The sequence below is a fragment of the Corapipo altera genome, unplaced genomic scaffold (genome assembly GCF_003945725.1).
Source record: "Corapipo altera isolate COAL_440 unplaced genomic scaffold, ASM394572v1 61411, whole genome shotgun sequence".
Lineage (NCBI taxonomy): Eukaryota > Metazoa > Chordata > Aves > Passeriformes > Pipridae > Corapipo > Corapipo altera.
Genome location: NW_020884875.1, coordinates 28,805,626 through 28,818,436, shown reverse-complemented (window position 1 = coordinate 28,818,436; position 12,811 = coordinate 28,805,626). Strand labels below are relative to the sequence as shown.

General features: G+C 39.1%; 1 protein-coding gene across 3 annotated transcripts in view; it reads right to left on the bottom strand.

Annotated features, from left to right (window-relative positions):
• Positions 1 to 2,685: 2,685 nt before the first annotated feature.
• Positions 2,686 to 12,811, bottom strand: part of RASGRF2 (Ras protein specific guanine nucleotide releasing factor 2) — a 116,339-nt gene continuing 106,213 nt past the window's right edge. For 2 of the 3 annotated variants that reach the window (XM_027634818.1, XM_027634819.1), the window contains exons 22-27: positions 12,516 to 12,600; positions 11,425 to 11,622; positions 9,796 to 9,875; positions 8,704 to 8,821; positions 7,884 to 7,952; positions 2,686 to 7,232 (exon numbers count right to left, since the gene is read on the bottom strand). In XM_027634818.1, coding sequence (XP_027490619.1) covers positions 7,140 to 7,232; positions 7,884 to 7,952; positions 8,704 to 8,821; positions 9,796 to 9,875; positions 11,425 to 11,622; positions 12,516 to 12,600 — 643 coding nt within the window. In that variant the 3' untranslated portion in view covers positions 2,686 to 7,139. The other variant, XM_027634817.1, reaches the window with a different exon arrangement.

Here is a 12,811-nt window from a genome sequence, read left to right as displayed (position 1 = left end):
TTTCCTAAACTCCCGTCTCAGATCTTTGAAAATTTCAAAACCATAGACATCTCTCCCCCAGAATGTCATGGCTTGTTTGGATTAATGAGAGCCATGCACTCCCACTATAATTAGAAATGAACCAGTCCAGATGAGTGCATCTGGAAACACGCCCTCTTTATCACACCTGTTTTTTATCAACCCAACACTACATTCTTGATATTGAGAGAGGAAAAAAAAAAAATCCGCTGAGGATCTCCTGAGGTAACACAAGTAAGGAAATAGGAGCACAACAAAATCTGTCCCTGTGCAGGAACTGGGAAAGGAAACAGAAATCAGCTTTCTGTGTCAGCAAACAGCCCCTGCACACCAGCTCAGCACATACCTAATTTTAAATTTTTTACTAAAGGCAGCCTTCTTTGTAAAGCTCTTAAACAGACAAGGACTTTCCCCTCAAAGTAGGGGATGCAATGAAGTGCCTTGCTGGCTTAGGCAGAGGTTTAAGGTATTTGCCAGCTCAGAGCCTGGAAAAAAAGCAGATGTAAACAAGCGCCAGACTGTGAATTAACAACACAAATACCTGGAAAACACCGTTAGCAAGTTCCCTAATGATTTCTGGAGAACATATCATTAATACTTAAAAAATAGTTCAGCTTTACTACTGTTCTGTGATCTATTTTGTGAGGAACTCAGGTACCAAAACAGTTGGGATGCTAAGAACCCCCCATGAATAATGCCCCATTTTCATGTCTATCTAACATAATTATCTAACAATTAAAATGCTGCCATGGTTTCATCGTTTGTGCTAGGGAGGCAGCAGTAGCTGAGTGTTAATTCAAGTGTAATTAATATTAATGAGACCAGTCCCTGCACAGGGAATTCAACTGGAATTCAGCACTAATTTGTGTCCTACTGGAGTTTGTCATGGGAGCTGCTGACCAGTTACCTGTATGGACCAGACAAAAGTTTTATGGGAAGGCCTTTCCGATTCACACATTAATTTCAAAGAAAATTTATTTGAAGTCAAGTTTCCATATATGGGACATGATTTATTAGTAATGAAAGGAGTGAGGACAGCAATAAGCCTAGTTTTTCTTGCAAAGTCTGGGTATTGAATTTGTAATTAGAAGGTGCTGTGTTTGTTCTGAGGAGCCTGCAAGGACATCGATCACTCTCTCTCCTGCTATTAGAGTCAGAGCTCTGCTATAGTTCAGCTGTAAAGAGCCACTGGTGTCCTTATAAAGCAGTAGTTGGATTGTTCACCCAAAGCAATGGCAATTGTCCTGGAAATTCCAGCAGGAATGGTTAGAGGGGGAAAAAGGTGCTCTTTTCCAGAGCTTTCCCATTGGAGATGAAATTTTAACAGCAAATAAAAGGGAATAAAAATATTTGGATTTCAAGCAGAATAGAAAGTCTTAATAAGACTTTGTGTCTTTTCTGGCCAGACAAGTTACTACTTTTGGTCCACATAACGCACATACATCAAGAATCTAGACATGATTTACACGTTGTCACCAATTTGTATAAATGCAGAGCTTCCAGGAAATGTAGTGGGGAAGAACACAACAATAATTAAACAGTAATAATTATGTCAGTGTTTCTGACCCATCTGGGCACTTGCAGACCATGAGCATTAGTGCAGCCGGGTGGTGCCTGACTTGAAGTGAGTTACACAGTGGAGTTTCTACTTCTAGGAAAACAAATCTGACATTACTTCTGCCACTGCTGCATTTACCAACACGCACAGGGCTGTCTCCAGCAGACAGGGAACCAGAACAACAATGGTCTTAGAATAAAGATGTAAAATCAGTCAACTCTTTGGCATAACAAAAATAAAATGGTTTGGAAAACATTGCTGGGAAAACAACTTGAAATTAAAAACCATGCAGTACTTTTAAACAGAGCTTCTTGGGAAGTATTTTAAATTTTTTATTGGACTGACAGTATCTGACAACCTTAAGGGTAAGTTGCTTTCAGTCAATTTCAGTTTTTATGTGAAACACCAACAAATATAAGCAAAACTGAGAAAATGTGACTGCAAGGTCACAGAGTACTGAATAGATATTGATTTTAATATCTTGGTTTATCTCCTTCTTACACAGATCTGATGGGCCATTGCTGTTCACTTGCTCAAAATATGTTAATTCTAGAAAAAAATGTAATAGGAATCTTTCCATCTTAATGAAATTAGTGATTTCAACACAGGACAGTGATTAAAGTATATAACACAAGCTGGAGACCTGGTTTTTTAGTCTCAAACTCTGTTAACTATTTTTCTTCAATATGCAAGTCATTTATCTCCATGTGACTTGTTTTCCTATCACAAGAGGAGGGACACGACATACTCACAAACCTACTATGTTTTCTGTCTTTTCGTGGGTACAAAATATGGCTCTATGACTTCTTTAAATCCATGGCAGGACACCAGCCAAGAGAAGGCAAGGGATAATTAGACAGAAGTCCAAATCCAATGTCAGTTATTCCCAGTGATGCCCACAGCAGCTGCAATGCATCATGAGTGTAAAAAAATAATAAAATGCAGCAATTCAAACCATTCCTTCCCAGTATAAACCCAGAATTTTCCCTGATTTTTTGCCCTTAATGGTTTGCTTTTCTAAAAGATTTGCTTAATCAAAATGAGGAGATTTAATTATTCATGATCGGGGATTAAAAAAACAAACGAATTCCAGTAAGGACCCTTGAAACTCAGGAAATAAAAGAAAGTTTAATCAGCATAGAGGCACAACACCTTGCCTGATAGGTCTTACTAACAATACAAAGCAATAACTTCAGGTCAAAAGATAAGTTACAATACATGCAAAAACATCTGGAGTGTGCACTAAGTAACACATTAGTTATAGGTACATCTGTCAAATAAACATAGATCTACTCTCCTAAGTAACAAAACATCAGAGACTATTCAGGAGTAAAGGTACAACGGAACAACCATCGTTGAGCAGTGTATTGGACACAAAGCATCCAGGACAGAGACACTTGACCTTTGGAGGCAAAAACTGTAACAGGCAAATAGCTGAGAGCCAGATCCCCAAATACTTATGAAAAGCTCTCAGTGAAGCCTAATGTATTATCAAAATGAGGTCTGAAGGGTTTTGCCCTTAATGAATAACAGTTATGAGTGGGTAAAAATGTCTCTATGGGTGAAAATTTTCAATCATCTAAGCTTAATGTTGCTGTTAAGACTAAAAGGAAGAAAGACTGAATATCAATACAAATAAAACAATGTTTTTTTGTAAAACCCTTAAAATAAATAATAAGCATGAAGGAAAATTTGGGATAATGAACATGTCCTGAAATCAAAATCAAAATTATTTAATAAATAATTAAAGTAGTTAAGTTCCTTTTTATCCTAGAGAACAATAATCAGTATTAAAACCAGGAAAGCAGAAAGTGGACCTCCTCCTCACTCTTAAGTAAGGGTGATCAGTCCCAGTTATCACCTCTCACCATGAACATAGGCGTCTGTGTTTCACAGGACTTGCCAAAAGAAAGGGGCAGAACAAACACTTACTGCCACAGGTCTGGTTTTCTTCCACAGGACGACCAAGTCATGGGCTCAGTCCATAACAACACTGATGAATTTGAAAGGGGAAAGGGATGGGAGAGCAAAGGCTGGGGTGAAGGCAACTCTAATCCTGTATCAGCGTCAGACAAGCGCTCTGTCTCTCACATGAAGGGGACATGTCTGTGCTGCTGCCCAGACCCCCAGGTCACTGTAGGCTCAATCTGGGCTGCTACTTATGCAATAAAAAACACTGCAGAGCTCCCCTCAGGCGTCACTGGCAGGTGTGCCCACTGCAACCCAGTGGGTGAAATTTGCTATATCCCCATTGCTGCCAGGCAGCCCCTTCAGCATGTACCTGGAGTGTTCCACAGGGAGCAGCCCCTCCATCCCACTGGCACAAAGGGGCTGAGGAGCTCAGGAAGGCAAGTAGAGAGGTGCTTCAGCCCTTCTTCTCCTTGTGGATCCTGAAACAGCTGGGCTTTTCTAGCTCCACTTGCAGGAAAGTGAGTCTGTTTTGCTTCCACAGTGTAAAAGCTGTGATGGACAAGATCCTAAAAGACAGCAAGACCCCATGACAAAGTCCTCACTCAGGGACATGCTCCCTAAAATGCCAGAGGCAAACAGTGTGTGTTTGATGACTGAGATTTCCATCCCTATGTGTCATGTGGCTTTGGTGAAGTGGCACAGAGGAGCTGGTGGCAGGAGCTCCATGATCCCTGCGCCCTACAGGGAGAGCGCTGGTTACACTGGGACCAAGCAAAGCCTCACACAAAGCAGGCTGCTGCTGCCTATGGACCATGGCCACAGCCCATACACGGCAGCAGGACTGTGGCAGAGGCACTGGGGCCACTGATTGGTGAAGCACAGCCCAGCACACAGCTCTGCACTTGCTGTTCCTCCAGAACAGCTGATCCCAAATGTGGTTACAGGACTGCAATGCTGGCGAGGGTTGTGGGTAACAAGGTGCATCCTCACTTTTTCAGCCACTCACCTCCTGTGCTTTAACAAACATATTGTATCCCCAAGCAAAACCAGCAACATTAGACATCAGCAAATCAAGCATCACTGTGACCATAATATTTTTGTGTTTGTTTGTTTGTTTTTGTGGTGGTGGTGGTGTTGCTCTGAACACAAATCAAGTACGTACACTACTCTAATCATTCTAACCTCAGTTGTGCCCCTGTCCCAGGAGGTAAACTTTGGCATATGAGTAGTCTGTGCTTTTCCAAAGGGGCTGAACTATCACACTGCCTTCTGATTTTAAGATATGGAAAAGCCCATGTCTAACCCTTTGTCTTCCTCTCTGTCCATCTGCCACACGAGCACAGCACCAACCCTGCGTGTCACAAACACTAAAATACATCATTGAATGTTCTGAACCAATATACAGGAAGTACAAAACAACCAACCATGAACAGAGCAAGATGAAGAATTGTACCCTGTAACCCTAAGAACATCAGGGAAATTTGGTAAAATGGGGTACAGGCAGATAAAGCAGCAGTTAATAGTGTCCAACAAAGATGCCCATTGACAGAGACAGTTGTTACACATTTTCTTTTGAACAAAGAAACAATAAAACAAAGTTAGGAAATCACTTTCTGGACCACGTTTCCCCTGTTGCTTCATTACTTCAAAGTGTTTTCTGAAACTACTAAATGGTAACTGCTTTTGTACAGAAAATACACAGTCAGTTGGTTTTGTGATCCAAATAAACCATGCTTTTCCTCATATCATGCACTGGGATGCAATCAGCTTCTTGTCAGTCAGTAGTGGAAAGAAATAAACACATTTGACAACAAAAGGTTTCTATAAGTAATATTTTTCATGTTCATTTTCACAGCAATCATTAGCCAGAACTATCTAAAGTGTTTCTGGCATTTCCTTCTCTCTTGCTGTCTGCTCTTCTAATGGAGGAATTTTCCAGTATCTGTGACACCCATGCAGCTATTTACAAAGAGATGGTCCTCGTGGATAAGAACCTTAATGAAATTTACAGTTGCTAAGGTACATTTGTAAATGCTGGCAGTTACACTGAGTCAGAACAAATGGAATTCATTGTGCAGCTTGGGGCTGGGCCAGCAATATAATTAAAGTGCAAATAAAGAAAAAAAACACAAGCCAGGCAGGTCCATTTTTCATCGTCAGCGTTGAGATGCATCATGACTGTGGTAAGATATGTCAGATCAAATAGGCCTAGGTCACAATCTGTTTTAAGCATCTGTCTCCCTGAGAGAATTTAAGGGAGGTATACAGTGATATAGCCCTATTTATTCAACTGGCTGAATATCATTGGAAAAGTAAGGACACTTTTCCAGCCAATTTTTTTTTCAACAGTGCTAACACCTGTGTTTTATACTATGATGCCCTTTACAACATACATTTGAGCTCAGTTTCCATGCAGCTATGACAGGCCACTCTTGATCAGGAAAATGTAGGAAGTACACACTAGCTGCAGAAATGACATCTATCTACCTGGTACATCACAAAAGCACAGGCTCTGAAAACATTTACAAATAACACATTTTTTCATACATATGCCCATACGCAAGTGATAATTACTAGCTCAGATAAAAATACATACTTTGTGTTTGCTGGCATTCAACGTTTGCCACTGATATGTATGATTTTAGAGCTAAGTTACTGCCGAATGGCTGAACAAAAAAAAAAATAGACATTTTTCAAACCACTGATTCCAAGTGAAACGGAACTGTCACTCCAGCTCTAAGTGTTCACTGCTGGTCACCATCCACTGCCAGATCAGACGTTTGTTTCTCTCCACAGTGTGTCCAGAAAGTGCTCTGTAGCCCGACTTGTCAGAGAAGTTGCAGGAGGTGCAGGGAAATAAAGTGCCTTTTCCAGGGCTGCGTGCAACACGACTCACCATCCCACCCACTGCGCGTCCAGATTTCTCACTCTGTGTTTCCCAACTGGGAAGGCTGGCAACTATGTACAGCTATTCCACCAGTCCGTTTGCTTTCCATGCTGTAAATAGTCTCATGGATGAAAAAAATATTTACAAATCATTTACAGGTACAATCAGTCATCTTAGAAAAGGCTGACAAGACATTTAAAGAAGAAAGTCTTTTATAAAAGTGTTTTGAACAACTGCAGATCTGAAGTTACTAGATGTTCTCTTAATGCCATTCCAAAATAGTAGATGACTGTTAAAATTCCGGTTTCTCAGTTAAATTAACACAATATGAGGACACCACCACCATTGCTGCCTCAGTGGACACACAGTTAGCCACCAACCCAGCCACCTCATTTTGCTTACTCATCTTAATATACCTGAGTATATTGCCACCATTTAAATCTGTATTCTTAATTTGCCACATTAAGATGGCTGCAATGAGAGCCTGTTCACAGTAAAGTCTCCTATTTTCCATTAAATCATAGTCCCTATGCAAAACATTGTCTTTGCAAAACAACAATCACTTAATCCAGGTAGGGAGTGTCTTTGTCTTCCACCTCCAATGCTTGTTTTTGTTGCCAGAGAGGGAAATGCTGTGAGACTCTGTACCTCTTATTGGCAAAGAGAGCTGGCATTCTTCCCAAAATTTCCCTTGCTGTCTTTAGGCATGCATGATGCTGTTCATTGTACTAAAACTTTCTGTAGACTCTGAGGCAAAGCTGAGTTTCAGGCGGGGAGTCTGGGCTCAATCTTCAGGGACAGCTCATACAACGTATCTTCATCTATAATGAGCGTCTTGTCAAGTAAATAGTGAGTGACCTGGAATGGAGAAAACACAGATGGACAGACTGCACAGAACAGCCACAAAAATTTCTCTTCTTTCCTTCCCCTTTCAGCCCATTTCAGATCCTGAGATGCCCTGATGTTGTTTTCTTGAGAAACCCAACAGCTCATTTGGATGCTGCACCCACCTGCAGAGATCTGAGAATTAATTACAGCCTCTTAGGAATGGGCAAATCATTTGCCAGGTTACCTCACCCCAGGCTCCCCTTCTGGAGTATGAGATTAATCTTCTCTGAAGCCACAGACCAGCTTTGGTCAAATTTGCATAACTCCCATGAGGGACAAAGGGAAAAAGAACTGCAGGATGCCTCAGCAGGTGCTTGGGGCATGTCCTGTCCCCTAAATCACTGGACTCTCAGGGCAGGAAGAACACATTTCTCCTTCAACCCCTTACACCCTCGAAGCCTGCAATCCCCAAGACCTTCCAGAGAAGGAGCAAAAAACTTCTCTACACAGCATCAAAGGGTTTCTGCCAGGGTGAGGGTGTCCCAGCCCCAGATGATCCATCCATACATCTGTGTGTCCTCTCCTCTATGTGTGGGAGCAGAATACACTGATTTTGGCTTTCAACAACAGCTCTATCTGAGCTGCCACAGCTCTGATTTCAGCACCAGGTGAGAGCCTTACCTTCTGCTGATGATCTATGCGGTAGGAGGTCTGCTGGAACTGCCGTATTTCCCTGATAATATGTGAGATCTTTCAAAAGAATACATGTGTGTAAGTACAACTTCAGCTAAGCCACATAAATCAAGAATTTTGCACGAAGTTATTCAATTTATCTGGAGAGGAGGGAAGGCAAGGGCAGAGATCATCTCCTTACAGCTTCCAAGCACTTCACTTTCCCAAATCAACCATTTATTCTGCAGTCAGCCTCAAGTGAACAACCTTGACTCTCCTCTCCCCACACTGAAAACACCTCTTCTCTTTTGCCTCGAGTGACTGCTGCAGTGTATGGGCCTAAGAAGGGCATTAAGCTGAGATTAGAAGAGAAATTTCCATGCTTCCCTCTGAGGAGTTGTTACAAAAAGCATTACATGGCAGTGGGAGAGAAATCAACTTTAAAATGCTTTTTAGATAGACCCTAGCACACTTTGAAAAGAACATTGTGACTACTGCTTCCTGGTGAATCACTGCATTCCTGTAATTCTGGTTATTTAAAAAAAGCTTTTTGTTGCTCCTTCATGAGCTCCAGACAGCTGCTTTTTCTGTTATTTCTCAGAGAACAAACCAGGGGCAAATTCACCCTGTAAAAATACCCAGTTTACCAGAAGGTGGTGATAGAAGACTGGGTCGAATAATTGCTCTCAGATCGCTGCCTATCTTGCACAACACCAATACACCTGTAATTCTCTGAAGTGAAATTCAAAGGAGTTATAATGAAATCAATAATTAACTCACATAATTAAACACCACCTGTTGGGAAAGCATACAAGAAAGTGAAAATTACCATTCTCATTTTGGAAAAATTGACAAGTCCTTCCTCAGTGAAGTTGGGTGTTCCTTCTTCGATAAAGGCCAGGTCCGTCAGGTACATCCCAAGGTAGGGAACAGCAGGTGGGTTACAACTGAAAATCAATAAATCAGCATACTTGCCTGTAGCTACACTTGTAAACTGATTTTTTTCTAACTCACACAAACTTTTATTACCTAATGCACTTCTAGTCAATGGACTGCATTTATTTCCAAGACGAACAGCTCCTCTGACTTTGCTTAAGTTATCTGCTCTGCCTGTGACACATTGAATGTATGCTGTCCAATATCTAATATTAATGGCACTTTTTAAACATTCCAGTAATTATTCTAGTTGTTCAATTCTTGGCTTCTCTCAAGATAATTTAAAGTAATCATATCATTCAATCCTGAAAAACCTGCTTCCAATTACAAAACTTGCAAAAATTCAGGTCAATACCTAAATTGTAGAACCCTTTTGGATACCAAAATTACAGAATGTCAGACACAATCTGGCAAATGAATTAAAGAAGCCAGTACTCGAGGACTACTGTACAAAAGAAGGAGGATGTTTTCCAGGGGGCTTGGAGGCCACAGGCGAGGAAATATCACTGTGCATTTGTCCTGTCCTTATGTTCCTCTCATCATTTACTGTCTGAAACAATATGAATGGATCTATGATCTGACTCAGGCTTAGTCCCAAGCCCTAAATTTCTTATTTAGAGCAAGAAGTCTGTGGAATCCTGTTTCTCATAAAAAAATTTATTTATCAAGCTGACTTTACACTTACCAAAAAAGTTTATCCGTGTAAGCAAAACCCCAACAGGGAACATTTCCAAAGAAAAATAGTATAATTTGTTTCAGTAATTCTCTGGAGCTATTACATTTATACATGAGGGGAACTAAATCACAGGATATTCAGCAAAACAATAATGCCATACAGAACTAACTTAGAATCTAAAAGATTTTTAGTTCAAAAATATTACCCAGAATTATATTAATTATTAAAACTTAATCAAAGCCAATTCTTCTTTAGTATGTACTATCCACTGCTTATAACAAAACATTTGTATATTGTAGGAAGGCATACTTTTTGAGCATTTCTCTAAGGTTTTTAAATCTTCCTTCAGATGATACAGTCTTCTGAAGCTTGTCCATGAGAGCCTTTGTCTAGAAAGAAAATGCATTACAAATGTCATTGCTGGTGCACATACAACTGGGATTAGATTTTAGAAAAGGTGTAATTAACTTAGCATCTCCATTCCATTTTCAAAAGTAATAAAACAGGCATTAAGATTTCAGCTTTATTGCTTGTTAGTTCCTCACGTATTTCTGAAAATGGAGACTAGGCAGCATTAAAGATTTTCCTACGAGTGATACACAGAACCTGTGTCTATACTAACACAATTAGCGTGCAAATTGGGGAAAACCCATGAATTCATTAAATTAATGGCCAGGAATTCAATTTACTGTTATATAAGAATATAAAGGACTTGATCCTACACGTTGCTGAGGATCCTCAGCTGTATTTACTGAAGTTGGTGACAGTAAAGGCTGTTTTCTGTCTTGTAAGCTGGTCTTGCCTCCAAGTTCCCAATAAAAGCTGAATATGTATATAGAAATATATTCCTGTCTTACACAAGTCACATTCAGTGGGCATCATCAGAGCCTGGTTACTTCATAAATGAAACAAATTTGCTTTTCAGCCTGTTTATGCTACAGAATGGAGACAGTGTAGAGAATGATGAGAAATTCATCATTTTTGAAACAGAAATTCCAATTAAGAGAAAGCTGTAGGCAGAAACAGTCATTTTCTTCTAAATAGCAGGCTGATGAAAAATTCAGATTACATTCCCAATAAGTACCAGAGAACTGTGCAACCACATCAGTCTGCTGTGGTTTTGTTTTTGGTTTTTTTTTTAATTGAAAAGTTTAAAAATCGAACAAATTCTAAACATAAAACTTTCCAGAGGTGACCTCTTTTATAACAGCCTGTATTGAAAGGATTTTTAACATATTTTTAAATAAAAGAACCAGAATTTGTTTTTAAATAAAAGCACCAGCTATGAAACAGTTATGAAAATCAGTCAGAATGTATTTTAAGTGGATTTCTCTGAAGCATTTAAAAGAGAGGACATAAAAGACTGGATACTCTTCATCCTGACTAGTCTTCTTCTGTGTGTGTGTGTCTTATTTTTGTGACTGGCAGGCATTCCCACAGCCTCAGCCATGCTACTGACATTCTCAGAAGCCAGGTAAGGGTTAAAGAGAGGCATTCACTGCATCTACACCTGAGCCCCCAAATTAGAAAGAACACTGGTTGTCAGCAGTCTCCTAATGGGCAGCAAAAACCTCACCAATTTGCAAAGTGCTGCCCTTCCTCCTGGCTTTCTGCACAGTCAGGGAAATGCAGTTCCTGTCTGAGGCACTTGACCTGACTTTAGCTATGGCTTGTAACCACCCAGATGTGTGTATCTGAAAATATTTAAATTCAGTTTACTTGAGTATTTCAGTACTTCAGCAGTCTTTGGTACCTGCTAATTCTGCTGAAAACTGTTTGTTCCCACTTATAAAAAAATAAATTCCAAAGACTTTGACATGAAATACCACTCGGTGGAGAAGCAGAAATATTTACAGGAGGAATATTATCTGAACATGTTGTCTGAACATACTGACTGATGAAATCTAGAAACCCTCCTCACAATTGTGTCTTTCTTACCTGTTTGGATACTTTACCCCAGGTTTTCTTAAGCCTGTAGATTGCACTTCTGTTCAAGGCTGAGGTGATCTCTAACACACCATTATAATTGTGCAAACACCTGCAAATATCAGCAACAGCCACCCACTTCTCAATGGAGTTGGCCCGGGAGCTGACATCAGCATAGTTCATGATCTGGGAGGCCACCAGGTTACTCATCTGACCAAAGAAACAGGAAGAAAGTTAGGAAATTTAATTTTTAAAATAATTTATGTATATATTTATTTATATTAATAATATTTATTTATATTATTTATCTATAATTACATTATAGATTAGTTATATTACTTTTCTATTATTACATTATATGGTATTTATGCATAATCACAGCATTTATATTATTTATATATAAAAATAAACTATATATTTATTTTTAAATTTTAGATTTATTTTAAATCCATATTTATACATAATATTTATATATTTCTATGAAATAATAATTTTAAAAGAAAAGTAAAATATTTAATAATTTAAATGAAATCCTTTTTAACGTACAACTAATTAATGAACGAGGCCAAAAACCCCCCAACTAATGCACAACAGAAATTATGGCTCTTAATAAAACCGGGGAAAGTATATTGAAAACACTTTTAGGGAAGTGAAGGGGAAGATGAAATGAAAGAAGTGTAAGAGATGCAATGAGGAGCACCCTCAAGTCATTAGTAGTAAAACTAATCAGGAAGTCTCTCAGAAAAATCCAAGGAAAATGGTAAAAAGCAAAGACATGTTTGGGATTACAAAGAACATTCATTAAATAGAATTGGTGTTATATTTCTCTGGAGAAAATGTAGTTTCTTCCGTAGGCAGGAAGGCATTGTAGTACAGTTTAAAATACTCTGCTCTCTTAAATTCTCATTGAAATGCTGAGTACCAGTTACAAGAAAGGAGAATCTTTATCTGCTTTGACTGAAATGGTTAATCACAGAAAGGCTGTAACATTCAGTCACTACTAGATAAGACATTACATCACATTGTAACAAAATTCAGTATTTTTGTTCCAGAGGTCACAGACAAGAGTTCTTAGAAAGCAACAGACATTTAAGAGTACTTACATCATTGAAATGTTGACTGGTTTTCATAATATAGGGCGTTCTCTCATTTTTATCCACTTTCATCCAGCCCTGCCCAAGAAACTCTCTACACATTGAGGGGAGAGAAAAAAAGCAAACAAAAATGCTCTTAATAAACACAGGACAGTGCCTGTAACCACAGCCTAAGTAGATTTCAAAGATACCTCAATGTGTTGGAAGGTAATAACAGCTTTACACTAATTCCAGCATTTCACTATACCATTTTTAACACTGACTGAAATGGTAAATTATATTAAGAAGATTTATTTTTCTTTTAA